Consider the following 23,915-nt stretch of genomic DNA (forward strand, 5'->3'; position numbering starts at 1 on the left):
CACATTTGACCTAGTCATAGGCAAATTAGTTGGGTCTTGACCTTGTCTCAAAGGCCGCTTTATTTTTAGGGGGTTTGTTAGGGGACTGGTTTGTATAGTTAAGCGGCTTAAGCCTTGTCTAGGCCAAGATATCATCAATCATCATGTTCTCTCATTACACAACTTTGTACCACACAAACACTTATCCAAGAAATATTCTAGCAAAATATTTATCTTATTTCTTTATTATCTCTATTATCTTATTATTCTTTTCTATCTCGGGTTAGTTGATTTGGACCCGGATTAATTAAGACATAGTCGTTGGAATAATTTATTTTCCCATACAGCATCTAGTATAGCGAATCATCGCTATTTTTAACTTTATAATTGCATTAACAGTTTGTTTATCGTAGCATAAAAATATCTAAGCTAGATAAGAACTTCATTTTTCAGATCTATAGTCTAACACTTTCAAATTAAACAGGAAAAGTATTATAGTAATTAAGAGGGGCTTTCAATTTTTTTTATTTTTGTTTGCAATGAATTTAATTATATATATAGAATTTAAAAAAAAAAAAAAAAAAAAAAACAGAGGGTCCATAGCTCAGTGGCAAAGCATTTGATTGCAGATCGAGAGGTCGTTGGTTCAAATCTGATTGGTCTTTTTTAATAATAGTTCGAGAGTTCGATTCCTATCACAAACATTTTATGATTTTTTTTTTAAAAAAAAAACAATAACAAAAACAAAAAACCGGACAGTAGGTATGTAGCAGAAGGCACATGTGATGCCAACCTCAAACTCTCAAAGGATGAAAACACAACACCGGCCTGGGAACAACTATGATGCGACATCGTACGTACGTCATGTCAGCTGCTGGGGACTGGGGAGCCATTCTTTTTCTCCCAATTTCTTAGCAAATCCATTTAATCAAACCACATACATATATATGAATTATATTCAAAGTGCCTTACATTTATAATTACTTGAAAATTATTTTATATATATGTAGCAGCTAAGAAACAATGGAGTACAACCAAATATTATACTGCATTTCTATTCTGCATATGTATTTCATTACATTTACCCTACCCCTTAAATTTATCGTGCAACGAGTTCGACTGACAATGTGTTAACAAAAATCTAAACTTCATACTCCACCATTTGACCACATTTTACATGCCAAAATGATTATTGTATATATATGTTTAACTTGAGGGCGCCCCTCCCCCTGCCCAGGAATTGTGAGAAGAGATAAATTGCGAGATAAGTATGAACGTTTTACTTTTTTTCCTAAGCTGAGATCCTCTCCTATTAAAAAGATGAGTACGGGTAATTGTTGGGCACTACACCCACACTCAGGCTTTCGATCACTCATCTATGTCCCTGGGGCGATTAATACATAGAGAGGTGAATGAATATGCTAATCAGATTACAGCACATCCTGATGATTGTTTACGGTTAGGTCTTCACACGTTGTTGATGCAATCTACCCAATAATATTCGCTTATTTTTTAACCACCGATAGTTGGTGAGATGTGATTACGTTTCTTTTAATTTTTAACATTTCTAGCCTAGTGTTTGTCCTAGCATCACAAAATAATAATTATTTATAGATATGATAAATTATATATTAAAATAAATCACAATAATAACAAAATGATGTATCAGCGACCCTTACCAAAAGTTATATCCCTACCCTAAGCTGCACCTAACATCTTCAGACACAACATGGGAGTATTGACAAACCAAACAAATTAAAAAAGGTTATTAATATATTGTCCCAAGTAACTAACCCTAAAAACTCCGACAACAACCCTTACCAAAAATCCACCTTAATAACAAATACACCTTTTTAATTTTAAACATTTATGTACGATAAATGTTCTAATAACTACAATAATAATTAATAACCAGCAAATCAATCAAAATATCCCAAATATTGTTCTATCTAAAAAAAACTTAAAACAAAAAGGTTCCAACTAAAATGGTTGAGAAAATAATATTTAATTTATATCGACTTTTGTACTAAATGATCATGACTTGTCATAGTCGACTAAATAATCATGACTTATCATAGGTGATCTAATTTGTGAATTAATTCACATTTTATGAAAATTGATAGTACAAAATTAATATAAAAATGGAATCCATATAGGACTGTCCAAATTGTTAATTATTGTGCAAGGAACAGTAACTGATTACCTGAATTATCAAAAATGATGTTTTAGCTTAAACTTCTTTTTTTTTTTGGGGGGGTGGGGGGGGGGGGGTGCTCTTCTACGTTATTCATGTGAAGCTTGTTTTTTTTTTTAGTTTGATTTAAAACTGAATTTAGTGCCTGCAAAGGATTAATTTGAATGGCAGGAACTTTAATTTGTGGTCCAATAGCATAGATTTAAGTTTTTTTTTTGTTTTTTTGTTTTTTTTTTACGAAATAAACTTATTGTCACTATCAGAATATATATATCTGCACTCAGTAAATTCTACATCTATATTAAATTGAGATCATTTTGAACACAATATTGTTGCACTATTTAATTTCATCTCCAAGTTTACACCAAAATAATACTCCACCGTCACATTTTAAGTGTCATACTTATTATTCATGGGTCAAACTAATTCTTTCGTTATTCTTTGTTTATTTTCTTTATTATTATTTTTACTTATTTTTAAATTTGATTTATGTGTTTAATAGTACTTTTAGTGTCATAGTTTCTAAATATATAAATTTTGTATATTAATATTAAACTTAATAGTTTAAAAAATGAAATTAAAATAATTTTAATAAAGACTTACTAATCGAATCAGACACATAAAATAAGACGAAGTGACTACTTTTTTAAGTAACTGCATATCAAAGAAATACATTGAAAACTAACAATCAAGCTAAGTGAATACACTAATAATTTAAAAACTAAACTCACTATCCCCTATAACTGAACGACCTTCCTTCATACTGTAACATGTTTAATTTTGGGGTAATATATATATATATATATATATATCAACGATTAAAACTGAAGGAATTTTTTTTAAACACGCTTTTTATGGATATGATTGTGATTGGTTCCTAGTTCTCTCATTCGCATCCGTTCTCACCCTTTATATATATATATATATATATATATATATATATATATATATATATATATATATATATATGGTTGAATCTTAGTCATTGATCTAGTCCAAATCAACTGTTCAAAATGAAGAAAATTTAAAATAAAAAAAAATACAGTGACATTTTTATAATTTTTCTAACTTTGAAGTGCATAACTTTTGTTCTTCAGGTGCACAAATATTTTTCTTCAGTTGTATAACTTTAGTTCGTCCGGTGCATAAATTATGTTCTTCAAGTGCACAACTTTTGTTCTTTAGGTGCATAATTTTTGTTCATGTGCATAAGTTTTGTTTGTCAGGTGCACAAGTTTTGTTCTTTAGGTCCATAAATTTTATTTTGCAGATGCACAAAGTTATATTACAAGTATAGATTTTTCTTTTTTTAGAGGCGTTGATCTAAACTCATATGCACCGTTGAGATGCGAGATTGGATAGTCGCGATCTGAGGAGTGATGCAATGGTGTAGTTGGCGCAGTGATATATATTTATCAGGTCAAAATCATTATAATTAAACCACAAAATCGAACAAGATCAACAATGCAAAATGGTACATAGATTCACATGTTAAGAGAGGTTATCATTTTAACCTAATTATTATATTTATATATATATATGACAATGTATACTCAAAGAAAAGAAAATTTCAAAAAAAAAAAAAAAAAAAAAAAAGGAAAAGTAATGGCTAGTTCACCTACCAATAATCGCAAGCTGTACAAAGGACCCAATTTGCTGTATAGAATTATGGAGAAGAGAGGCTGAAACGCTATACCCTACAACTGAAATCCTGAAAATTCACCTCTCCGTCGGCCTTAGATTAGCTTCAATTCATTGAGTGTATGTATTGATTAATTTAAGTGGGGGGGGGGCGGCAAGTGAGCAAACCTCTGTCCTAATAAACCACTCAAAGATTCTTATTTCTTTTTCCTCAGCTTTGTTTTTATGTATTTTTGTGTGGGATGGTGACAACACGCCACGAAAAGGGGGCCTAAGCTTCTGACCTTCATTTCCATTTCCGTCATGTTTTTGCAGCCTTTTCTTAATTTTGGTTTATTGCCTTACATCCTTCTCTAATTGCCGCTATTATTATTGCTTTGTTTCTCTCTCTCTCTGTCCCAAGCCCAGAGAGATAGATAATGGTGAATTCAGTGGACCATCACTCCATTATTAGCTTTCTGTGTTTTCCAATGGCTTATCACAATATTGGTTTACCATTTTCCATGAAGCTGTCATTATGTCTACTCATCCAATATTCATATCCCACCCATCAGATTCCCTCTTTTTCTCATCTCTCATCTTTTCCAACTGATATTTGATGCATGTAATCACACACAACACGTAATACTCAATTCATCCAAAAATTAATTGATTGCTTCTTTGTTTTTTTGCTCATTTGTTTGTTGCTTAACATAATCATAACACAATTCTCTCATCTACCTGCTAGACCACCTTCAAAGCTTCGCTGTAATTATCAAATCTTAATTGTCCCCTCATATACTTCACATGAGATGTGTAAAGTTGTCAAAATGAGTTGAGTACAACACTTCTCAGTTAATAATAAGAATGTGAGCTGAGGCAACTTCTAATCAAGTTGGTGAAACAGTTGGCTTGATAATCATAAAGTTTCAAATTTAAATCTTTGTGAGAACTGTTTATTAGCACGTGACCATTTGCTTTGATAACAACTATAAACTTTCTCATAAATTAAAGAATGAGTTGACTTAAGATTTTAGTAATCTGCTAAGAGGTAAAATCTAAATAGACAAGTTCACTTGAGTAGAGAGATTAGATAAGACAGGCTAGTGGCACCAAGTCGCTCTTCCATATGGAAGGTTGTGGATTTGGAGTTCAATATTAACTCTTGTGCTTCATTAGGTTGAGAAAGTAGTTATAAATAGATATTGCATTGTAACATAGGGAGCGTTATGCCCTGCAACCGTGTGCACCATGCATGGTGCACACAGTCACAAAAACGACGTCGTTTTGACGTCCAACTTTAAAAAAAAAAAAAAAAAAAAAAAAAAGTTTCGATTGTCATTAACGGCGTTATGTTGTGCATAATTTGAACTATACATCCATAACTTCATAACTATACATTCAGAATTGCATAACTACACATCCATAACTTCATAACTATACATTCAGAATTGCATAACTACACATCTATAACTTCATAACTATACATTCAAAATTGCATGCATAACTACACATTCATAACTTCATAACTATACATTCAGAATTGCATAACTATATATACTTAACTTCATAACTATACATTCAGAATTGCATAATTACATATCCATAACTTCATAACTATACATTCAGAATGTGAAATTATAAAATTGTGAACATATATTTACGTAACTAACGGCAATCGAATATGATTTTTTTTTTTTAAGTAAAACGACACCGTTTTTACATCCGTGTGCATCATGCATGGTGCACACGGACGCACAACATAATTTGTCATAACATAGTCAGTAGTACTCAAAAAAAGACAAGACGGGCTAAGGAGGTTGGCCCGATCTGCCAAATGGCTGGCCAACCTTTTCTAACAGAGCAAATTATGTCCTGGACCACGAGTCCAAAACGACGTCGTTTTCAGGGAAAAAGCGTCATTCCAGTTTTTTTTTTTTTTAAAATTTGATTTTGTCTCGCCGTTAACGGCGTTATTCGTTTGTGCCATTATGAATGTACAGTTATGGTATTATGAATGTACATATATGGAATTATGAATGTACAATTATGGAATTATGAATGTAAGTTATAAAATTATGAACACAGAGCTCTGACAGTATGAACTTACAATTATGAACATATATAGTGATAAAATTCTGAACATAGAGCTCTAAAATTGTGAATATGGAGTTTCGAAAATTATGATTTTATAGTTATTGAATTATAAATGTACAGTTACGGAATTATGAATGTACAGTTTTGCAATTATGAATGTACAATTATGCAATTATGAACACAGAGCCCTGACATTATGAACTTACAATATGAACATATAGTGATAAAATTATGAACATAGAGCTCTAAAATTGTGAAATAGAGCTTCAAAAATTATGAAGTAACAGTTATTGAATTATGAATGTATAGTTATGGAATTATGAATGTACAGTTACGGAATTATGAATGTACAGTTATGGAATTATGAACATAGAGCTCTGACATTATAAACTTACAATTATGAACATATAGTAATAAAATTATGAACATATACTCCTATAACAGTGTCCAGCATGCATGCTGGACACGGGTCCATAGCATAACGATTGTTCTAACAGCTCTAAAGATGGGAAATATATGGTAAGAATTCATGGATTGAAAATCTGCACTGACCATTATTGGTCCAACCAGCCCTAAGTTAGCAACTTCTTAAAAGATGCAAAACCTTTCTAATATTAGTATGGGTTTTCATCATAGTGGGCTCTCAAGCCCATTATGACTTTAATATCCACTTCAAAGTTCTCAAGACTCAAATGTAATAGTGTAATACTTTCATTTCCATTAATACAATATTCTCAATACAGATAAATGCAACTAATTATCTTCATCCTTCAACTAAAAATAAATTAAGAGAAGAACAACCCAGTGTAGAGTAGCCTTGGAATATACACCACATTCCACATAAATGCCAAACACCAATATACACATCATTTGATTTAAGCTGAATTGATAGGAAAGGAACACCAACTATGGATGAACTCCTTGCAAAGCACCTTGCAAAGTGTTTACAGCGCCATCATAATTCATGAATCCCATGAACCAAAACTCATGACTATCAACAGAGATAATCTGGATGTACTTTTGAGCTGGGTTTACTTTGCTGGCTGATGGATTAACCGATTTCAATTGATCTATTGGCAGAATGACCTGATTGAAGAGGGGAAAAAAATGCAATGTGCATATATGATTCAGTTAAGTACCCTCTAATCAGACAACTAGTATATGAAATTTGCAAAATGATAGAAACATATCAAAGATCTTAATACAGCATATGGACCCAAACAGACTGAATAGTAGTACATCTCAGAAACCCGTCTTGCAAGCCTCTTAATCATTTTAGTCAATTGTCTCGCATACTATAAGGGAAGGGTAGACAATTTGTAAAAGGATAGAAATACAAATAAAGGGTGTACCCTGAGAAAGAAAAAGTTCACATAGATTGAGAACTAAAATATGATGCATGTTCAATAAACAGACAAAACGCCAAACAGCAAGTGGCATCAAATATCCGTGTGAGCCATTCATGAAAAATGTCATATACTTAGCAACTAGACTTGTTCTTCTATGCATTCTAACTTTATACTCAGTATTATTTAACTACCAAGAATTGTTTTCCTTTGTTTTATTCACAGCAATGACCACATAAGCACCAAAGTATCAATCCTAGTCCCCTTCTGATCATCTATGTATAGCATATCTCTTTTGCATTAAAACACACTTACCATATTACCACCTTGTCACTCTCCAACAAGACAATTTAATCAAGCATATGGAATACCAAGTACCATACCTTGTAATAGCACCATTGTGTCTGGTCACCAACAATATAAGAAACAGGATTATCACTACAAAATGCTAGTTTTGCAGAAGACAAGTAAAGAGTGCCCATGATAGGTCCAGTAGAAGTAGACAAGTAGCACGCATAAGCGTTCAACAGTTTCTCCTCAGGGAGAGTTTCAAATGCTTGTCTGAAGACTTTCTCATACCCGCCTTCTGCCAAAATCTTTGCTCCTTGAGCAATCCTTCCCACAGCAGCATCAGTCACGCTGGGGCCGGTTTTCACTGATCAAACCAAAGTTATAACCACAATCCACAGAACTCTAAGAGTAAGCAAGACAAATAATCAACTACACTAAAAAATATTGCAAATGATAATAATAATAATAATAAGTGCTTCAACAAGCCAATTTAGCAACTCCTGATTACAAATTGAGCATTAGTTCCTGGAATCATAGTGAGACTTACAGTGCTGCCAGACATTTCCAGCAAGATCCTCAGCCTTCTTTGTTTTCTCAGCCGCCTTCATTCTCCATTTCCCAAGTGCATCTTTCATTTCATCCATTCTATCTGGTAAATATCAAAATCATAACGTCTAAACATCAGTTTCGTTTCTAACTAAAATCTGGCAGTTATCGAACAATTCAGAGCATCAAGCAGAGAATCGTTTCAGGAACTGGCAAAGTTCATCGAAACAATGATCGGTATAAATAACAGAAGAAGAAATGCTCACTTTTGACGGAAGAGCCGGGGCCGGGCGCGGGAGCAGGGGAGACGTAGGGGTTGGAGTCGGCGGGCATGGTGGAGGCCGTCTTGCCCGTCCATGAGGGTGGAACAGGGGCGGTATCCTTCGGGTCCAGCTTCGGGTATGGAGCATAGTCGGAGGAGTGATCGGGTTTCGGCGTCGGGTCGGAGCTCATGATGGATAACCGTCTGATTTTCTTCGTTCCCTCCGAATTTGCAGACGTGGAGAAGAAAACGAGATTTCAGAATTGGGTCACGTGTTTTTCGGCGCTTGGGCTGCAATCGTAAGCCTGGTGGGCCTATATTTTCTTGGGCTGTAAAATTGGACTGCTTAGGGCACCACAACTAATTTTTTTAAACACGACAAATTATTATGTGGACCATGATTCATACAGTATTGAACCATAACAAAAAGTACATTTTTAATATACTAAATGTATATTATTCGTGTATTGAATGTACATTTTATTCAAATAATATATTTTTCTTGAATATAATGTATATTTTTAATATACTAAAAGTATATTATTTGTATACTAAATATACATTATTTGATAATATGATCTACACAACAGTCATTGAAGAAACTCATCGTCACTATGTGAGTATACACACTGAATAATTGTCTTGCAACCATATCCCGGTAAAGCATTATTTATAGCTGATTAGTCTGACCTGCTCAAACTAAGAAGATCAATAAATATTTACTGAAAATAAAACTTGAAATATTATAATTATTAAATTAATAATAATAATTTAACCAACTTGATTGGGATTACTGGGATTAAGGATTGCGAAAAGAGATAACGTTAACGTTAACGTTGTTGGTTGTTAGTGGTTATGGGAAAATGGGAAGGTTAAATAGGGGAACAGGGGTGTGGCAGCTTCAATTTTTGTCCGGACAACTTTTGTGATTGCAAGCTGGCTAAGTGCTGGAAAGCCCAGACCAACTTCTGCTTATTGGCCCAATGCAACCTTACACCAACTTACAATAATGGAGTCTTTGATTTTGTCTTTCACCTACTAATCAACTCCTTTTTTTTTTTTTTAACGATCTGTAAAAAGCAATACTTGAAAGTGAGTACTGTAAAAAGTATTTTAATCTTTTTAAACTTAATTCATAGAAGTCATATCTGATTATAGTAATGAGCTGAGGATGAGAAATATAATATGAATTTGATCACGTAAGTGTTGACGGAGAATGATGTTTGGTAGTTCATTTTAATCAAAGACTCTTAACAACTTCACCTGCCTGCATTCTGTCTTCTCAATGTGTGAAGGGAAAGGGGAGGGAGTACCACATAGCTCATATATAGCTCCATCTTTATTTTACTAGCACCATAGCTTATAAAGCTACACCCCTAACAAAAGGATGAGTTAAATCATGTCAATGCCTTTTCTTTTGTGTTCTACTTTTTCCACTTTTGTGCTTTATTTTCCCCTCGACTTCTTGTCCTCACCCCTTCTTTTTCTTTTCCATTTTAACTAACATACATAGAGAACTCCATTTTCTATGTTTTAAGTGAGCAAAATATCAGTACATATTACTCAATGATGATATGCACTAAGTAAATCACGTTCATTTGTAATAACTAACAAAAATTTATGAGTAATGTGAATTGACAATGATATAATGTACATACTTTCTCAACCTACTGAAGCGCATAAAAAGTTTGAAGTTCGAATCTGTGACATGTAAGTATATAAGTATGTAAGGAAATGGTAAAATGCATGGAAATAGGTACACTTATATTATAAGAGGAGCCTTATTAGCAATTAAGCAAAGCTTAATTAACATTGGATAGGAGATAATCATAGTGGTTGCGCATGAGTCCAGACAGAATTTCGGCACTGTATTTTCTTATGTGCTTATCATTAACATTCTCATAATGTAAGTGCCTCATTATATATTAGGATATGATGACAAGGGAATCAACAGAATTATATATATTTTTTCTTTATCTATCTAGTTTTCCAATTCTCACTATCTTTGTTCTCTATTTCATTGCATCTAGGTTACAAAAATAACACATATATGAGTGTGATAGAGAGACAAATTGAGTCTACATGTAATTTCTACTTGTATTAGTATATATCGTCAAATTTACATACATCTTAAGTGTTCTATTTGAATTAGAGTCTCATATACTTACCTATTTAGAAGTAATCGATCTATTGTGGTAAGATTATTATCAAGAGACAATTTAAGTCTGCACGCAATTTCTACTTATGTTAGTATATATATATCATCAGATTTACAAATATCTGAAGTGTTTATTTGAATTAGGGTTTCAAGTACTTACTAGTTTTCGAATAATCGATCTATTCTTATAAGATTATTATCGATCCGAGTGACAAATTGAGTCTCCACGCAATTTCTACACTTATATTAGTACATATATCGTCGAGTTTATAGACATCGTTGTCCGGTGTGTTTTATATGAATTAGGATTTCAAATACTTGTCCGTTTTCAAATAATCTATTATGTTAATATTAGTATTATTAGTTAAGAAAATGAGTTTTAAGTGAGAAGGGAAGAAAAGTGTTGAGGTCCCAAGGAGAGGAGCATAGAAAAATGCAGTAATTTAGGAACACAATGATGTGAAGGGATTACATGCTTGTAACTGAAGTGGGATCAATGATAACCTTACCATCTTGCTATAATTGTCCCTTTTAAAACACTGATTAGAAGCAGCAAATCTTCTCTCTTTTTCCTGTTTTATTCTTATTTTTGTTTTTATTTTTACAGAGATAATAATTAATTATATGGTACTATTTTTGATGTGTTGACAAGTAAAGGAACGGCCTAAAGGCCTAATTATATTACAAAATTTGCATTGCATGATTTATGAGATAATCATAATATATTGCTTACTTACCTTCTAACCAATTCAAAGTGCTCCCACCCACACTAGTCTCTCTCAACCTCATCAATTTTATCAAATCTAGCACAGTTAATCTAATCTAGGACTTAATTAATCAATGACCCCACCTTAATTAACACATTAATTAATTACATTTTTACATATATCTCTTATGTTGTTTTCTTAACCATATTTGACCAAACAATCTTTTTTTGTTTGTTGATAATATTGGTTAGGTTACTACTGTTACAACGTAACCTGCCTATAATGAAAACAATTAAGAATAGTACATGATAAAATTCAAGAAAATTCCATGATCTTATAATTGTTATAATCATTGTAATAAAGCATGCCAATATTCTAAAACTGGAATCTTCTGACTTGGGTTTTAAGAATGCAGTCCAATATATGTGTGTACTATACAGCACTCATTTATCAGTAGCACAACATATTTTAGTTTATGCCAATTTAAGGTTGTGTCTCAAAAGATAGGTTAATGTAAGCATATATATATATATATATATATATATATATATATATATATATATTGCCTGTACTGTTTATATCAATAGCCACATATTGACCACCCAATCAAATCACTTATATATATATATATATATATATATATATATATATATATATATATATATATATATTAGGTCCGTCTCTTATGAGAACTAGTAATTAACCTCGTGAAAAATATGCGGACTAATCTTATTCGTCCAGTTAGAATGATCTAGAATTTAAATTTAAGAAAAAAACAATAGAAAAATATAGTGACATTTATGTAATTATAACGTTATATATACATTTAAAATAGTACATCAATGTTAACTAATAGTGCACTCACGTGAGTGCACTATTATTATAGATCTCGAATGCATTGTTTGTTATCAGCAAATACACTATTCTATATATATATATATATATATATATATATATATATATAATTTATAGAATAGTGCATCATGCTGATATTATAATTTATCATCTATCTTATGGAATAAAAATTTCAATAAGACATGATTAATACACGTTTAAGCTAGGTAAGTGAAGTGGTAGGCCGGTTTAATAGGTATGTAAATTCCGGAGTTGACTTCTCCACCATAATTAAGAAAGATAAGAAAATAATGTTTGGTTAAAGAAAACGAATGACTGCAAGAATAAGGGAAAAAATGAATTGATACTTGTTGAAAAGAAAGAGAGGGGGTAGGCCGAGTAGAGCAAATTTCTCCATTTTTAAAGTGATAAATATTTTTTTTTTTTGTCAACTTATAAATCATACAAGAACGATAAATCATACTAGTAAGGCCTTGTGTTATAAGTTTGATCGATGAAGACTTTGTATTATGACTCAATCGAACGAGTATTGGTAAAAAAAAATAAAAAAAAATTGATCTTATAACATTCTGGTATGTTCCACCAACCTTGATAAGAATCAAATTATGACATTCTTGTCAAATTTTTATTTTTTTTTAACAATTTTTTTTTTTTTTAAAACTATTGACTCTATTACATTTTTTAACAGTTGAAATAGATAATATTTAATTATTTATATATTATATTTAAAATAACTGTACATCATTTGTATTATTATATTGTAATATATATTAATTATTAGAGTGTAACAATGAGCTTGGACATTAATTAAAGTAATAAAATCAGTTCTAGGATCGTAGTCTACAATGTCTGTCCTTTTCATTTATTCTCTTCCCGCTCTTCCAACATAGTTTATTAATAGTTTCATATATACTTTCATTATTAATGTAATTAAATATGGATGGGGTTAAGAGCATCCTTATCAGTTGGGGTTATTAGGGGGAGAATGTAAGAGTGAGTAGGAAAGAGAATAATGTGGGAGGGGGGAGGGGGGGAAGTCAAAACTGATTTTATAAAAAAATATATATAAAAAATAAGCATGTCATTTCTCTATTGGTTCTTTATCCTTTATCATTAATTATTTTTCTTGGGCAGAGTAATATCCCAACATTTGCAGATGCTCCCCACCCCTTCTCTCTCTTGATTTTCTCTCTGCCACCATGGCATTTTGGCCTCAAAAGTAGTGAATTCTCCCCTATTTCTTCTCTGATGTAGATGCTCTAACAAGGAAGAATTGAAGATGGATAATTTTGTATGATTAATTGACCAATTAATTATCATAATCATTAAACTCCTCTGTAGGTTAATCTAGCTAGCTAGGTATTTCAATTATATTGGCACATGGTCATAGCTAATCCTCTCAAGTACTTTTTTTTTTGAATGCTACTAGCTCTATTACATTGTAGTATCTGTTCATACTTTCTCAACCTACTGAAACACAAAGAGCTAATCCTCTCAAGTACTTTAATTGAATGGAAAATGAAAATTTCCCCCCATTAGTTATATGTTTATAGTACTTTTTCTTCCGGAGTGTTATAAAAAATTATACCAAATATCTTATCGAATAACACAACTTATAACAAATATTGAGTTACAATCTAATTGATCTTATTACAATTTTTTTAACAAAAAAAATTTGTGAATAATAATTTTGGTGGTGATGATAGGAAGTAGTGAGTTGAAAGGAAGGGGGAGAGAGCATACCCATCCAAAAATAAGAATCAATGCAATGAAGATTTACTCAACTCACTTCTGTCTGTCTTCAATTATACGGCGCGTTGCGTTAACCGTCGTTACCAATCAACCCGTACGCCTCTCGTCATTCCTGTTTTTATTTTTTAGATTTTAATTTATCAATTATATGCTAAAATGTAATATACACAATATATATACATTAAAACATTAATTTGGAAGTGACACTCTTGTTCTTCAATTATCTATAAAGTATTTTTTATTTAATTATTTGTGAAGTGATTTTTTTTTTTATTATTATCATAACCATTATAGAACTAATGGATACAAGTAACTCTATAGATAATTAAGGAATCAAAAGTGATAATAAGTGTAATTGAGAGATTAAAAAATAATATTTTCTTATAACTCATATATGAAATTGTCTTTATCTCTCTATCTATTTTTTATTTTTTTTAAATTCCGTTTGGAAAAAAAAAAACTCAAATAAAATTAAGATAATTGAATAAACTTGAGACGATACAAATTTATATTATAAGTTTGAACTTTAAAATTAAGAGCCCCTTATCGTTTCAATCCCTAGAGGTTGGTGGAGGAAGTAAATTATAGGATTTACAAAGGTGTCAAATGCTTGTACATTTGTGTCTCTATAACCTTTGCACGACTGCACCCTGTAGTGGTTAGTAAAATACATTTTTATAAAATTATTTTGAATTTGTTGACCAATTAATTTATAGATGCGAATAATTAATTATATTATGATCAATATTGATTGAGTGTGAATTTATTTATTTTGATGAATGATGTTATAAACTGGAAATGAGAGGAGTGGTAAAAAGTGACGGTATATTAATTTAATAAACGAATTAAATAAATATTAATTTGAAAGGGTGGAAAAGTGGGGCGTGTCAGCTTTGTACTCAACTCAGTGAGTCAGGCGTTAGATCCCTCTGGGAGGCAACCACTATTATCGAACCCAAAACCCCTCAGCTCCACAGTGGGACACTACCCCACTTGCATTTCGATACCGTCCGTAGCTCCAAATATTCACATTTTTTTTTCTCTAATTTTTTACTATTTGCAGTAAATTCCAAGGAACAACATTCTTTTACCTAAACAATTTTTTTGAGTGACGATAAAATTTGCAGTTCATTACTTAAATGCGTACAATTGTACAATGACAAATTAAAAAACTCAATAAATCGTTCTTGTAGAAAATTAAAATTTTAACATTGTGATAACTAAATAAATAATCTGATTAATTTAATCGAGGTTGACCCGATTAAGATGGAAAATTGCATGATTGATGTTTCATGTAAGAGTGTTTTATTTTTTGTAATAGATTTATAGGTGACATTTCACTTTTAATTCTTTTTATTCAAAACATTTTTCATTTGGTCCTAGTATTATTGTAGAATTACAATTTTTGGTCATCTATCAATAAAACTGCTTAAAATTTGTAAACTACAATAGCGTTTAAGTCTTCAATTATGATTTTCTTTTAAAAAATAAAAAATAAAAATATAACGGGTCAACCGACTTTGTATATAAAAAAAATCAAAATAGCATTTTATTTAACGATATTTCAACAATGAAATAAAAAATGATCATGTCACACTAATACTAAGACCAAATGATGATGTTTTGAAAAAGAAGAACTAACAAGGCGTTTGGTTGGAAGGATTTTAAATTCCCTTCCCACTTAATTCCCACATAATTCCAAAGGCCATTAAATTCCGTAATTTAGTTGGAGGGAATTGCAATTCCATCATTTTCATGGAATTAAAATCTCATGCCCCCCGGTATTTTAATTCCTGGGATTTTAGGAAGAAAAAAAAATACTGATGAGATAAAATTACCCTTCTCTTTTTTAACCTAAAATGAATGTCTGATCTTTCCTTTTAACAACAATAATGGGCATTTTGGACTTTATACTATTTATTCCCTTTCAATTCCCATGTATACCAAAGATTGAAATTGAAATTCACAGTAATCCTATTCCTGTAAACCAAACACTGGAGTTTAAATTCCCACCTTATTCCCAGTAATTAATCTCCCATAGAATTACAATTCCTTTCCCACGTAATTTCCTCTCTCCAACCAAACGCACTGTAAAAGTGAATTACAAACTATAAATGACAAAAATGAAATTAACTCTTTCATCTAAAATTGCATAAGGTAAGTTAGTTAATTTGCCTGATTTGTGTAAAGAGAAAAAATTGGAGTTAACTGTTCTCACTTCCATGTAAAGTTAAGTGCTATTTTTATAGTAGGAAATTACTTAATTAAGCAAAATAAGATTTAGTGATCAAATTGGGAACGTGGGGTGCGAAACTAGAGAAAGGAAAAAGTACAAGGCAGTAAATGCAAAATTGCAAAAGACAAAACGGTTTCTCCCACCAAACCCACATACCCCGCTCTCGCCATATTTTATTTCTACCACTCGCAATTTACCAAAACGACATAAAATACAAATCACATCAGGGAAAAAAGGATAAAAAATAAAAAAATAAAAAAAAGAAATAAAAATAAAAAGAAAAAGACAAAAGCATGAGTGAAAGAAAACCCCCAAGTAATGGAAGTAGAAGCAATTGGACTTTGGAGAGGCTTATAACCATGGAGAAATCCCAATGCTTGCTCCCTCCTCCGCCGCCGCTCTCCGCCGTGCTCCTCCGCCTCCTATCGCAGGCTTATATGTAGTTGAAGCGGAAGAAGGAGAGGAAAAAGAGTGGATATAGTCCACAGGCGGCAGGGTTTGCTATAAGCCAAAGAGCCCTTCACCTTCCTCAACTCAACTCTTCCATGATCTGAAAAATATTTTAAAAAATTGATTGCTGTCTGGGCGATATTCTTTTTTTAATTATTATAATAATATATATTATTGGTATAGATTTGAGACAGAGTTGAGAGGAATCCAGTTGATAAATCTGAAGAGAGGCCGGGGGGCGGGCGTGTGATGAGTCACATGACTAGTAATTCGAGTCCGAGTAGTAGCGAGGAGCGGTCAGAAATGTCCGAAGACGAGGAGCCGTCGCGGCCGTCGTCGTCTGCTTCAGATCTCGGCGGTGGCGGTGCGGCTAAACCCCGCATCTGCTCGATTGGCGGGGGAGGAGATCACTGCTTCGTTCCGTCGTACTCAGATCAGGTGTTGGAGAATGTGCTGGAGAACGTGCTGTGCTTCCTCAGCGATCGCCGCGACCGGAACAGCGCGTCGCTGGTATGCAAGTCCTGGTACCGGGCGGAGGCCATGACCAGATCCGAGGTGTTCATCGGCAACTGCTACGCCGTGTCGCCCAAGCGCGTCACGCGTCGCTTCGGCCGGGTTACCTCGATGAGTGTCAAGGGAAAGCCTCGGTTCGCTGATTTCGGCTTGCTGCCGCGGGATTGGGGTGCGCGCTTCTCCCCCTGGGTCGCCGCCATGGCCGTGGCTTATCCTGCACTCGAGAAACTCTACCTCAAACGCATTGATGTCTCCAACGAGGATCTGATGATGCTGGCCCGGTCTTTCCCCAATTTCAAGGAGCTGGTTCTGGCATGTTGCGAAGAATTTGGGACCAGTGGACTTGCTACCGTTGCCTGTGAGTGCAGGTCAGTGGTATTTCTTTAAGGTTTAAAGGAAAAAAAAAATCTTTTCTTGGCGTTGAAATTCCTAAATGATATCCTTTTCTTTAGGTGATTTTTTTTTTTTTTGAAATTTTAATTCTCTGTTATTATTATTATTTTTATATTTTTATATTAAATGATTTTCTGCAAAATATCCGTTCTTTTTTTACTTTGGGTGGAATCTCATATTAATAGCGTGTATTCTTATTTCTGATGATATTTACCTACGGGTTAGCTTCAAATCAACTATGAGATTTAATCAAATGTTCTGCTTCCTGGTGGCATATCTGTGTATTTTCTTGCAAGCAAAAATCTATACCAAATACCAATTGCTCAAACTGCACAAACAGACCATTACATTTGCCATTGATCTTGTCATCATTCATTTGGTTTTCTGTACAACCTGCTAGCGTGTTGGTGTCCAAGGAAGGTGATTCATCAATGCATCTTGTAAAATCATCTAATTTAGCTGACTCAAATGCAGTGTTAGGAGGAGTACTGCTCTCTATTTTAACACTGGTTGTCTCTGTTCACAGAAAATTAACGGGTAATGGGGTCGCAATTAATATATTTCGCTGGTCGTAATAGTTTGATTAGGTTTCTTTTGCATTGGCAGATCAGGTTTAATTACAAGGCATTGGCCAATATTAGGTTTAATGGCAATTTAGAAAATAGTTTGATTTTAATTACAAAGTGACAAAAATACCCGTATTATTTTAAGAATCCGGCGTGTCCTAACCTCTCCGGTGACCGGAGTGATGAACTTTGGTAGTAAAATAATAGTTGTGGGATGAGTTTTGGTAGGAATTAAACATGTGGATCAAAAATGTTGTTTTGCTAATACTCGTGGGACTAAAATTGGTATTTACTCAATATCAGCTACCCATTGATGAGTCGGAGTATAATGTTGTGAACTATGATGCACTATTAAAAAGAAAGGTTGAATTAACTTTTCAAATGTTTTGTCAGGATGTGTTGTTGAGAATTTTTTAAAGTTTGAATGTATAAAATTGCAGTGTATAGATAGTGTGTGGGTTATCTCGTGTATAATGAAAGGTTTTTATCTCAGGAAATTAAGGGTGCTTGATCTGATTGACTGTGATGTTAAAGATGATGAAGTGGATTGGATTTCATGTTTCCCAGAGACTAAAACATGTCTTGAGTCTTTGATCTTTGATTGTGTGGAATGCGATGTAAATTTTCAAGCATTGGAGCAGCTGGTGATGAGGTCACCTTCTTTGAAGAAACTTAAGTTGAATCGGCATGTTTCCATTGTGCAGCTTTATCGTCTGATGCTTCGAGCTCCACAGCTTACCGATCTGGGTACAGGATCATTTGGTGCCTCAGAAGAGGAGGCTGAACTTGAACTTGATTATACTTCTGCTTTTGCAGCATGCAAATCATTAGTTTATCTTTCTGGATTCAGGGAAATTCTTGCAGATTATCTGCCTGCTATATATCCAGTTTGTACCAACCTGACCACTCTTAATTTCAGCTATGCCAGCATCAGTGCTGAACAACTCAAACCAGTTATTTGCCACTGCCACAAACTTCAGATTTTATGGGTATGCAGCTGGAAAATTTTAAGGCTCTTTATACAGAACTTGAGGTCTGAATTTTGTTTTATTAAGCTCAAAATTTTCCCTGCAGGTGCTTGATTCAGTCTGTGATGAAGGACTTAAGGCAGTAGCTGCAACATGTAAGGATCTCCGAGAGCTTCGAGTTTTCCCTGCTGATGCTCGAGAAGACGCTGAGGGCCCTGTTTCTGAAGTTGGTATGCTTGCAATTTCTGAGGGTTGCAGGAAACTTCAATCAATATTATATTTCTGCCAGAAAATGACTAATGCAGCTGTTATTGCCATGTCAAAGAACTGCCCGGATCTTGAGGTATTCCGTCTCTGCATAATGGGGCGGCACAGGCCTGACCACCTTACTGGTGAACCAATGGATGAAGGATTTGGTGCAATTGTTAAGAACTGTAAGAAGCTTACACGTCTTTCCATATCTGGTTTATTGACTGACCAGGCTTTTAGTTACATTGGAAAATATGGAAAATCTGTGCGCACCTTGTCTGTTGGTTTTGCTGGAGATAGTGACTTGGGGCTAAAGTATGTGCTTGAGGGTTGCCCTAAGCTGCAAAAACTTGAAATCAGAGACTGTCCATTTGGAGATTCAGCTTTGCGTTCTGGCATACATCACTATTACAACATGAGATTTGTTTGGATGTCAGCATGCAAGGTTACTCGTCAATGTTGCAAGGAAATTGCCCACCAACTACCCCGCTTAGTTGTGGAAGTGATCGATGGGAATGCAATGGGAAGGGATGCAAATGAATATGACATGGTAGCAAATGAATATGACACGGTATACATGTACCGGTCTCTTGATGAACCGAGATGCGACGCACCAAAGTTTGTGCAAATCTTTTGATGTTAGAAGAGATGAGCAAGGTTTTTTTTCAGTGATTTTAGCAGGCATCAGCAATGATTAGCTTTATTTTTTTTACTTATGTAAGATGTTACTATGCTGATGGCTGTTTGACCCACGAGTAAGGTCCTGCTCCTGCATGCGTTGTTGTGCAAACGTGGTGCTTATTCAGATAGGGGAAATTGGACAATCAAGATGATATTCAGCTCCAGTCGTCTTCCAGTTGTGAAACATATATGAGGTTAATTTAGTGATTTTTCCTGCAAGGTGCCGTGACAGCCGACAATACTGGTGTATTGGGTAATTTATTTTTGAACTTTTTCTTCCTTCATGATGTTCATTTCAGATAAAAGAAGCATTTTGACAATTGCAAGGGGAAGGGGATGATGGGGATGGGGGTGTAAAGCAGCATTGAGGGTCAGTGACCTAAATAGAACAGACTTGTTGGTTGATTTGTCGCTCCTCCTTTGAGGTTTTGTAAGAAGGGTGACCTAGAGAATTGGAGATTCAGAAGAGCATGAAGATCTGGATAGTAAACCATCATCCAGTATAATTATTCCCTTTTGATAGAAAGAATTGAGCATCTACTTATTTTTCTTCCTGTTAGTTTAGACTTTAGACTTGAAGCTGTAGCAGGTCCCCAGAACATATATCAGTCAGTGATCGATCTATTCTATGCACCTCTCTCTCTTTGTAGAACACTGTTTATTTCCTTCCTTCAGATGTGTTGTTTCTTAGCACCTGACTGTTGAATTTATTGTTATATTGTTAGAGATTCAAGATGGATAATAAATGCATGCTAAATATGTGTATGAAACCAGATATGCATGCTATAGAGTGTGAGCCAGCCTCCTCTTCCCCCCTTCGTTCCCCGATCAGCTTGATAGCGAGGTCCGGCCATTAAAGCAAGTACAATATGCAGGACCCTCTCACACTGTAGCCCTTCTCCAGTGTGGTGTGGGTTCCACGCATTAGACATGATTGATTGAGATTTGAGGCCTCTCCTTCTCTCCTTTGAGCTGATCTATGGCACTCTCATTTTCCCTTTTTTCTTTTCTCTTAGCTTTTGCTTTTTGGAAATGCATATAAGTATATAAAACCACTCCCCCTGAAATGCATGATATGATGATTCATCTGAGCAGAGCTTCTCTTTGGCAGTGTTGTGGATAAGTTCTGAGGTTGCTCTATTATGTGCATGTTGTGTGTTGATCTCTTTTGAGTAGGATCCTCTATATTGGGTTGTGGGGTGGACCCCATTCATGTTTGATGAATTGTCTGTCACACCCCCTTTTATTTGCGTTGCGTTATAAAGCACCCAACCCCTCCATTCTCTCTCTCTAATCTCTATCTCTTTGTTGTGTAATAATGTGAAGGGAGATGTGCAATTTCTTGTTTTGTGGCAGAATGGTAAAAGCAAAGCTATCATCAAAGTGGGATCCGAGTATGCATTTGAACAGGGTATTGTAAATGTATGTAATGTATGTATGTAGGTCAAGTGGGCCAATCCCAATTTGTTTTTCCTACTTGCCTCCTCCTGCCCTAATGTCATCTACCCGTCTGCCCGACCCTGAAATGTCTCGAGATTGATTCTCTTATATCTTCGTGCACGGTGGATATGAAGCACCGTGAGGGAGTTGGCACTTTCAACCCCTCCTCTCAAATGGTTTGTGCTTTTGTTTTCTTGACCCATCCTTGCCATTGGGACTTGGGAGTTGGGAGGGGAAGGTGAGACTTGAGAGAGAAACAATTATTAAAGGAAAAAAAAAATGAAATGAAAATGACATAACCAAAAGGACAAGAAGGTCAAGCATCTTTCAATCCTTGGGCAAGACCCATCCTCCCTTGTGTTAAAAGGCCATCTCTGATGGCCATATCTGACCTAATTTTAGGAGTGTAGACAACTACATACTCCAATTGCCTACACTCCAATGTTTCTTTTTTCTTTTCTTGACTCCCAATAATTATTCTCAATGGAGGGGTAAAACTGTAAAAGTCCAACTTAACCTCCCCCCACCCCACTCTCCAACCAATCAAGATGCACCATGTAACCTGACTCCATTTTGGTACCCACTTCTTCGTTGAGGTAGGGTTTGAATCTCACTGAAAATTTGGAAGTTATTGAGAGATCGTGACTGATGAGATGAGATAAAACTCATTGTACCATAGTGTACAGACAGAGGTGAAGGGCTGACAGAATGACTCGCGATTTACCTCATCCTTCAACAGCTTTTGGTTAAAGACTCAAGATTAGTCTAGTTTAAATTGAGATATATAATATAATATATATTAAAAAAAAAAAAAAAAAGTTGAGCTACTTTCCTTTGAGCTGATTACCAACTCATAATGTGGCCCACCAAACTGATCATTTACTTGGGTGGGCCACGTGTACGGCATGGGAGGTGGAACACATTAATGCTTACTAAAAACCGCATTATTAAATTCATGATTAATTTAATTAACACAAAATCTAATACTGTAATAATTATAATTATAGTAGTGGGGGTGGGAATCAGACTCTAAGCTACAACACCAACAAGTAACAAACAAATTAAAGGAACCATCTAATGCTTTCTCTGTAATGGAAGAAAAGTCGGTGAATCCCAGAAAAAGAGTATTAACACTTTTTCCTCCTCCTAAACATGCTTTTCTCTGTTAATCACATTCATATGCCTCAACTAAGCACGAGGTCAACCACTAACCACTGCTCTCTCTCTCCCTCTCTCTCGTGCCCCTCCACTTCTTCTTATTTCTATTTTCTTATTGTTTTCCCACACGTAGCATTCCAATACACTAACAAATTAAATTCTATATTTACGTTTTAAATAGATACAACTCAACTAAACGCACTATAATATCATATGTTGTCGGTCAAAAAGAATGTTTCTCAAATGACCAATCAATTGTTTCTGAACGAATTTTAGTAGGTTGGAGGAGTGGCTATAGGAGAGTTCTGGTGGAGATTGGAGAGTGATTCTCAAAGAAGTAACAATTTTTTTTAAATTGCACAGGGGTTTGGATAGTAATTTGACTGAAACTATTTGACCAAGACTAATTTTTTAGCATTAATTATATTCACAAGGTTACAAATCGATGTGCTGATTGGATTGTATGTAACCTTGTCGGCTCGCCTGTTGGTTTGAAGTACTTTTTTTTTTTTTTTTTTTACTAATCTTGTTGTGCATTTAACTTTTTATTTTGTTCTTCATTTTTCTTGTACGAAAAAAAAAAAAAAACAGGTATAGAGAAATTATTAGAAATATATTAATTAACTTGATTAGTTTTGCATACAAAAAATAAGCATAATTCAATCATATTGATTAGGTTGGGTTATGTTATAAAATGCTTCTCCACAACAAGTCAACAATACCATTCAGAAGGGGAAGAAAGTGGAATACATACAAAATCATTGGGGAAGTTTATGAATTTTTAGAGTTTCAGGGACGAAGAAGCAATTATTGGGTGAAGGAAGGAAGAATAATTGACAGTGAAATTGGTCAGGAGAAGTAAATAATTTAAGAAGAAATTCGATTTGTGACCGAAAAAAATACATATAGAGATTCGGTCGGACGTACAAAATATATAATTGTATAATATGTAGTTCCAATAATAATAAAAGAATCTTAAAATTCAAGAAGTTGCTATACAAAAATTATTGCCATACACTGCAGCTTTGTACTTCCGAGTTCGGTGGCTGTCCATCCGATCTCATCGTATATTTTAACACTTCAGATCTGATCCATCACATTATAATATTATAAGATTTTTCTACAATATTCACATGTATCAATGTTAATAGTACTAGATACAATTATATATGGTCTAATGGTATTCGGGTTGGACTTTCATTTGGAAGATTATGAGTTCGAGCCTTAAAGTATATGAACAGATATTACAATGTAATAGAGCCAGTAACTTTCAAAAAAAGATACAATTATATATAATGTATTTTAACAGGGCGTTTGGTTGGAGGGATTTTAAATTCCCTTCCCACTTAATTCTCATCTAATTCCAAAGACCATTAAATTCCGTAGTTTGGTTGGAGGGAATTGCAATTCCATGGAATTGCAATTCCCCCATTTTCATGGAATTAAAATCCCAT

At 34.0% G+C, this 23,915-nt stretch overlaps 2 protein-coding genes and 1 long non-coding RNA gene across 3 annotated transcripts; 1 reads left to right on the plus strand and 2 right to left on the minus strand.

Annotated features, from left to right (window-relative positions):
• Window positions 1-6,578: 6,578 nt before the first annotated feature.
• On the minus strand, window positions 6,579-8,578 carry LOC109169716 (GEM-like protein 1). The gene is made up of 4 exons (XM_019318603.1): window positions 8,340-8,578; window positions 8,075-8,176; window positions 7,620-7,891; window positions 6,579-6,976 (listed from the first exon to the last, which is right to left on the minus strand). Exons 1-4 carry the CDS (start codon window positions 8,524-8,526, stop codon window positions 6,797-6,799), a joined length of 741 nt encoding a protein of 246 aa, XP_019174148.1. The 5' UTR covers window positions 8,527-8,578; the 3' UTR covers window positions 6,579-6,796.
• Window positions 8,579-16,347: 7,769 nt separating this feature from the next.
• On the plus strand, window positions 16,348-20,638 carry LOC109170496 (transport inhibitor response 1-like protein). The gene is made up of 3 exons (XM_019319632.1): window positions 16,348-17,374; window positions 18,459-18,954; window positions 19,040-20,638. Exons 1-3 carry the CDS (start codon window positions 16,743-16,745, stop codon window positions 19,817-19,819), a joined length of 1,908 nt encoding a protein of 635 aa, XP_019175177.1. The 5' UTR covers window positions 16,348-16,742; the 3' UTR covers window positions 19,820-20,638.
• On the minus strand, window positions 17,463-18,461 carry LOC109170497. The gene is made up of 2 exons (XR_002052448.1): window positions 18,243-18,461; window positions 17,463-17,664 (listed from the first exon to the last, which is right to left on the minus strand). It is a non-coding gene; the product is annotated as an uncharacterized LOC109170497 (long non-coding RNA).
• Window positions 20,639-23,915: the final 3,277 nt, after the last annotated feature.

This window comes from Ipomoea nil, unplaced genomic scaffold (genome assembly GCF_001879475.1).
Source record: "Ipomoea nil cultivar Tokyo-kokei standard unplaced genomic scaffold, Asagao_1.1 scaffold3321, whole genome shotgun sequence".
Classification (NCBI taxonomy): domain Eukaryota; kingdom Viridiplantae; phylum Streptophyta; class Magnoliopsida; order Solanales; family Convolvulaceae; genus Ipomoea; species Ipomoea nil.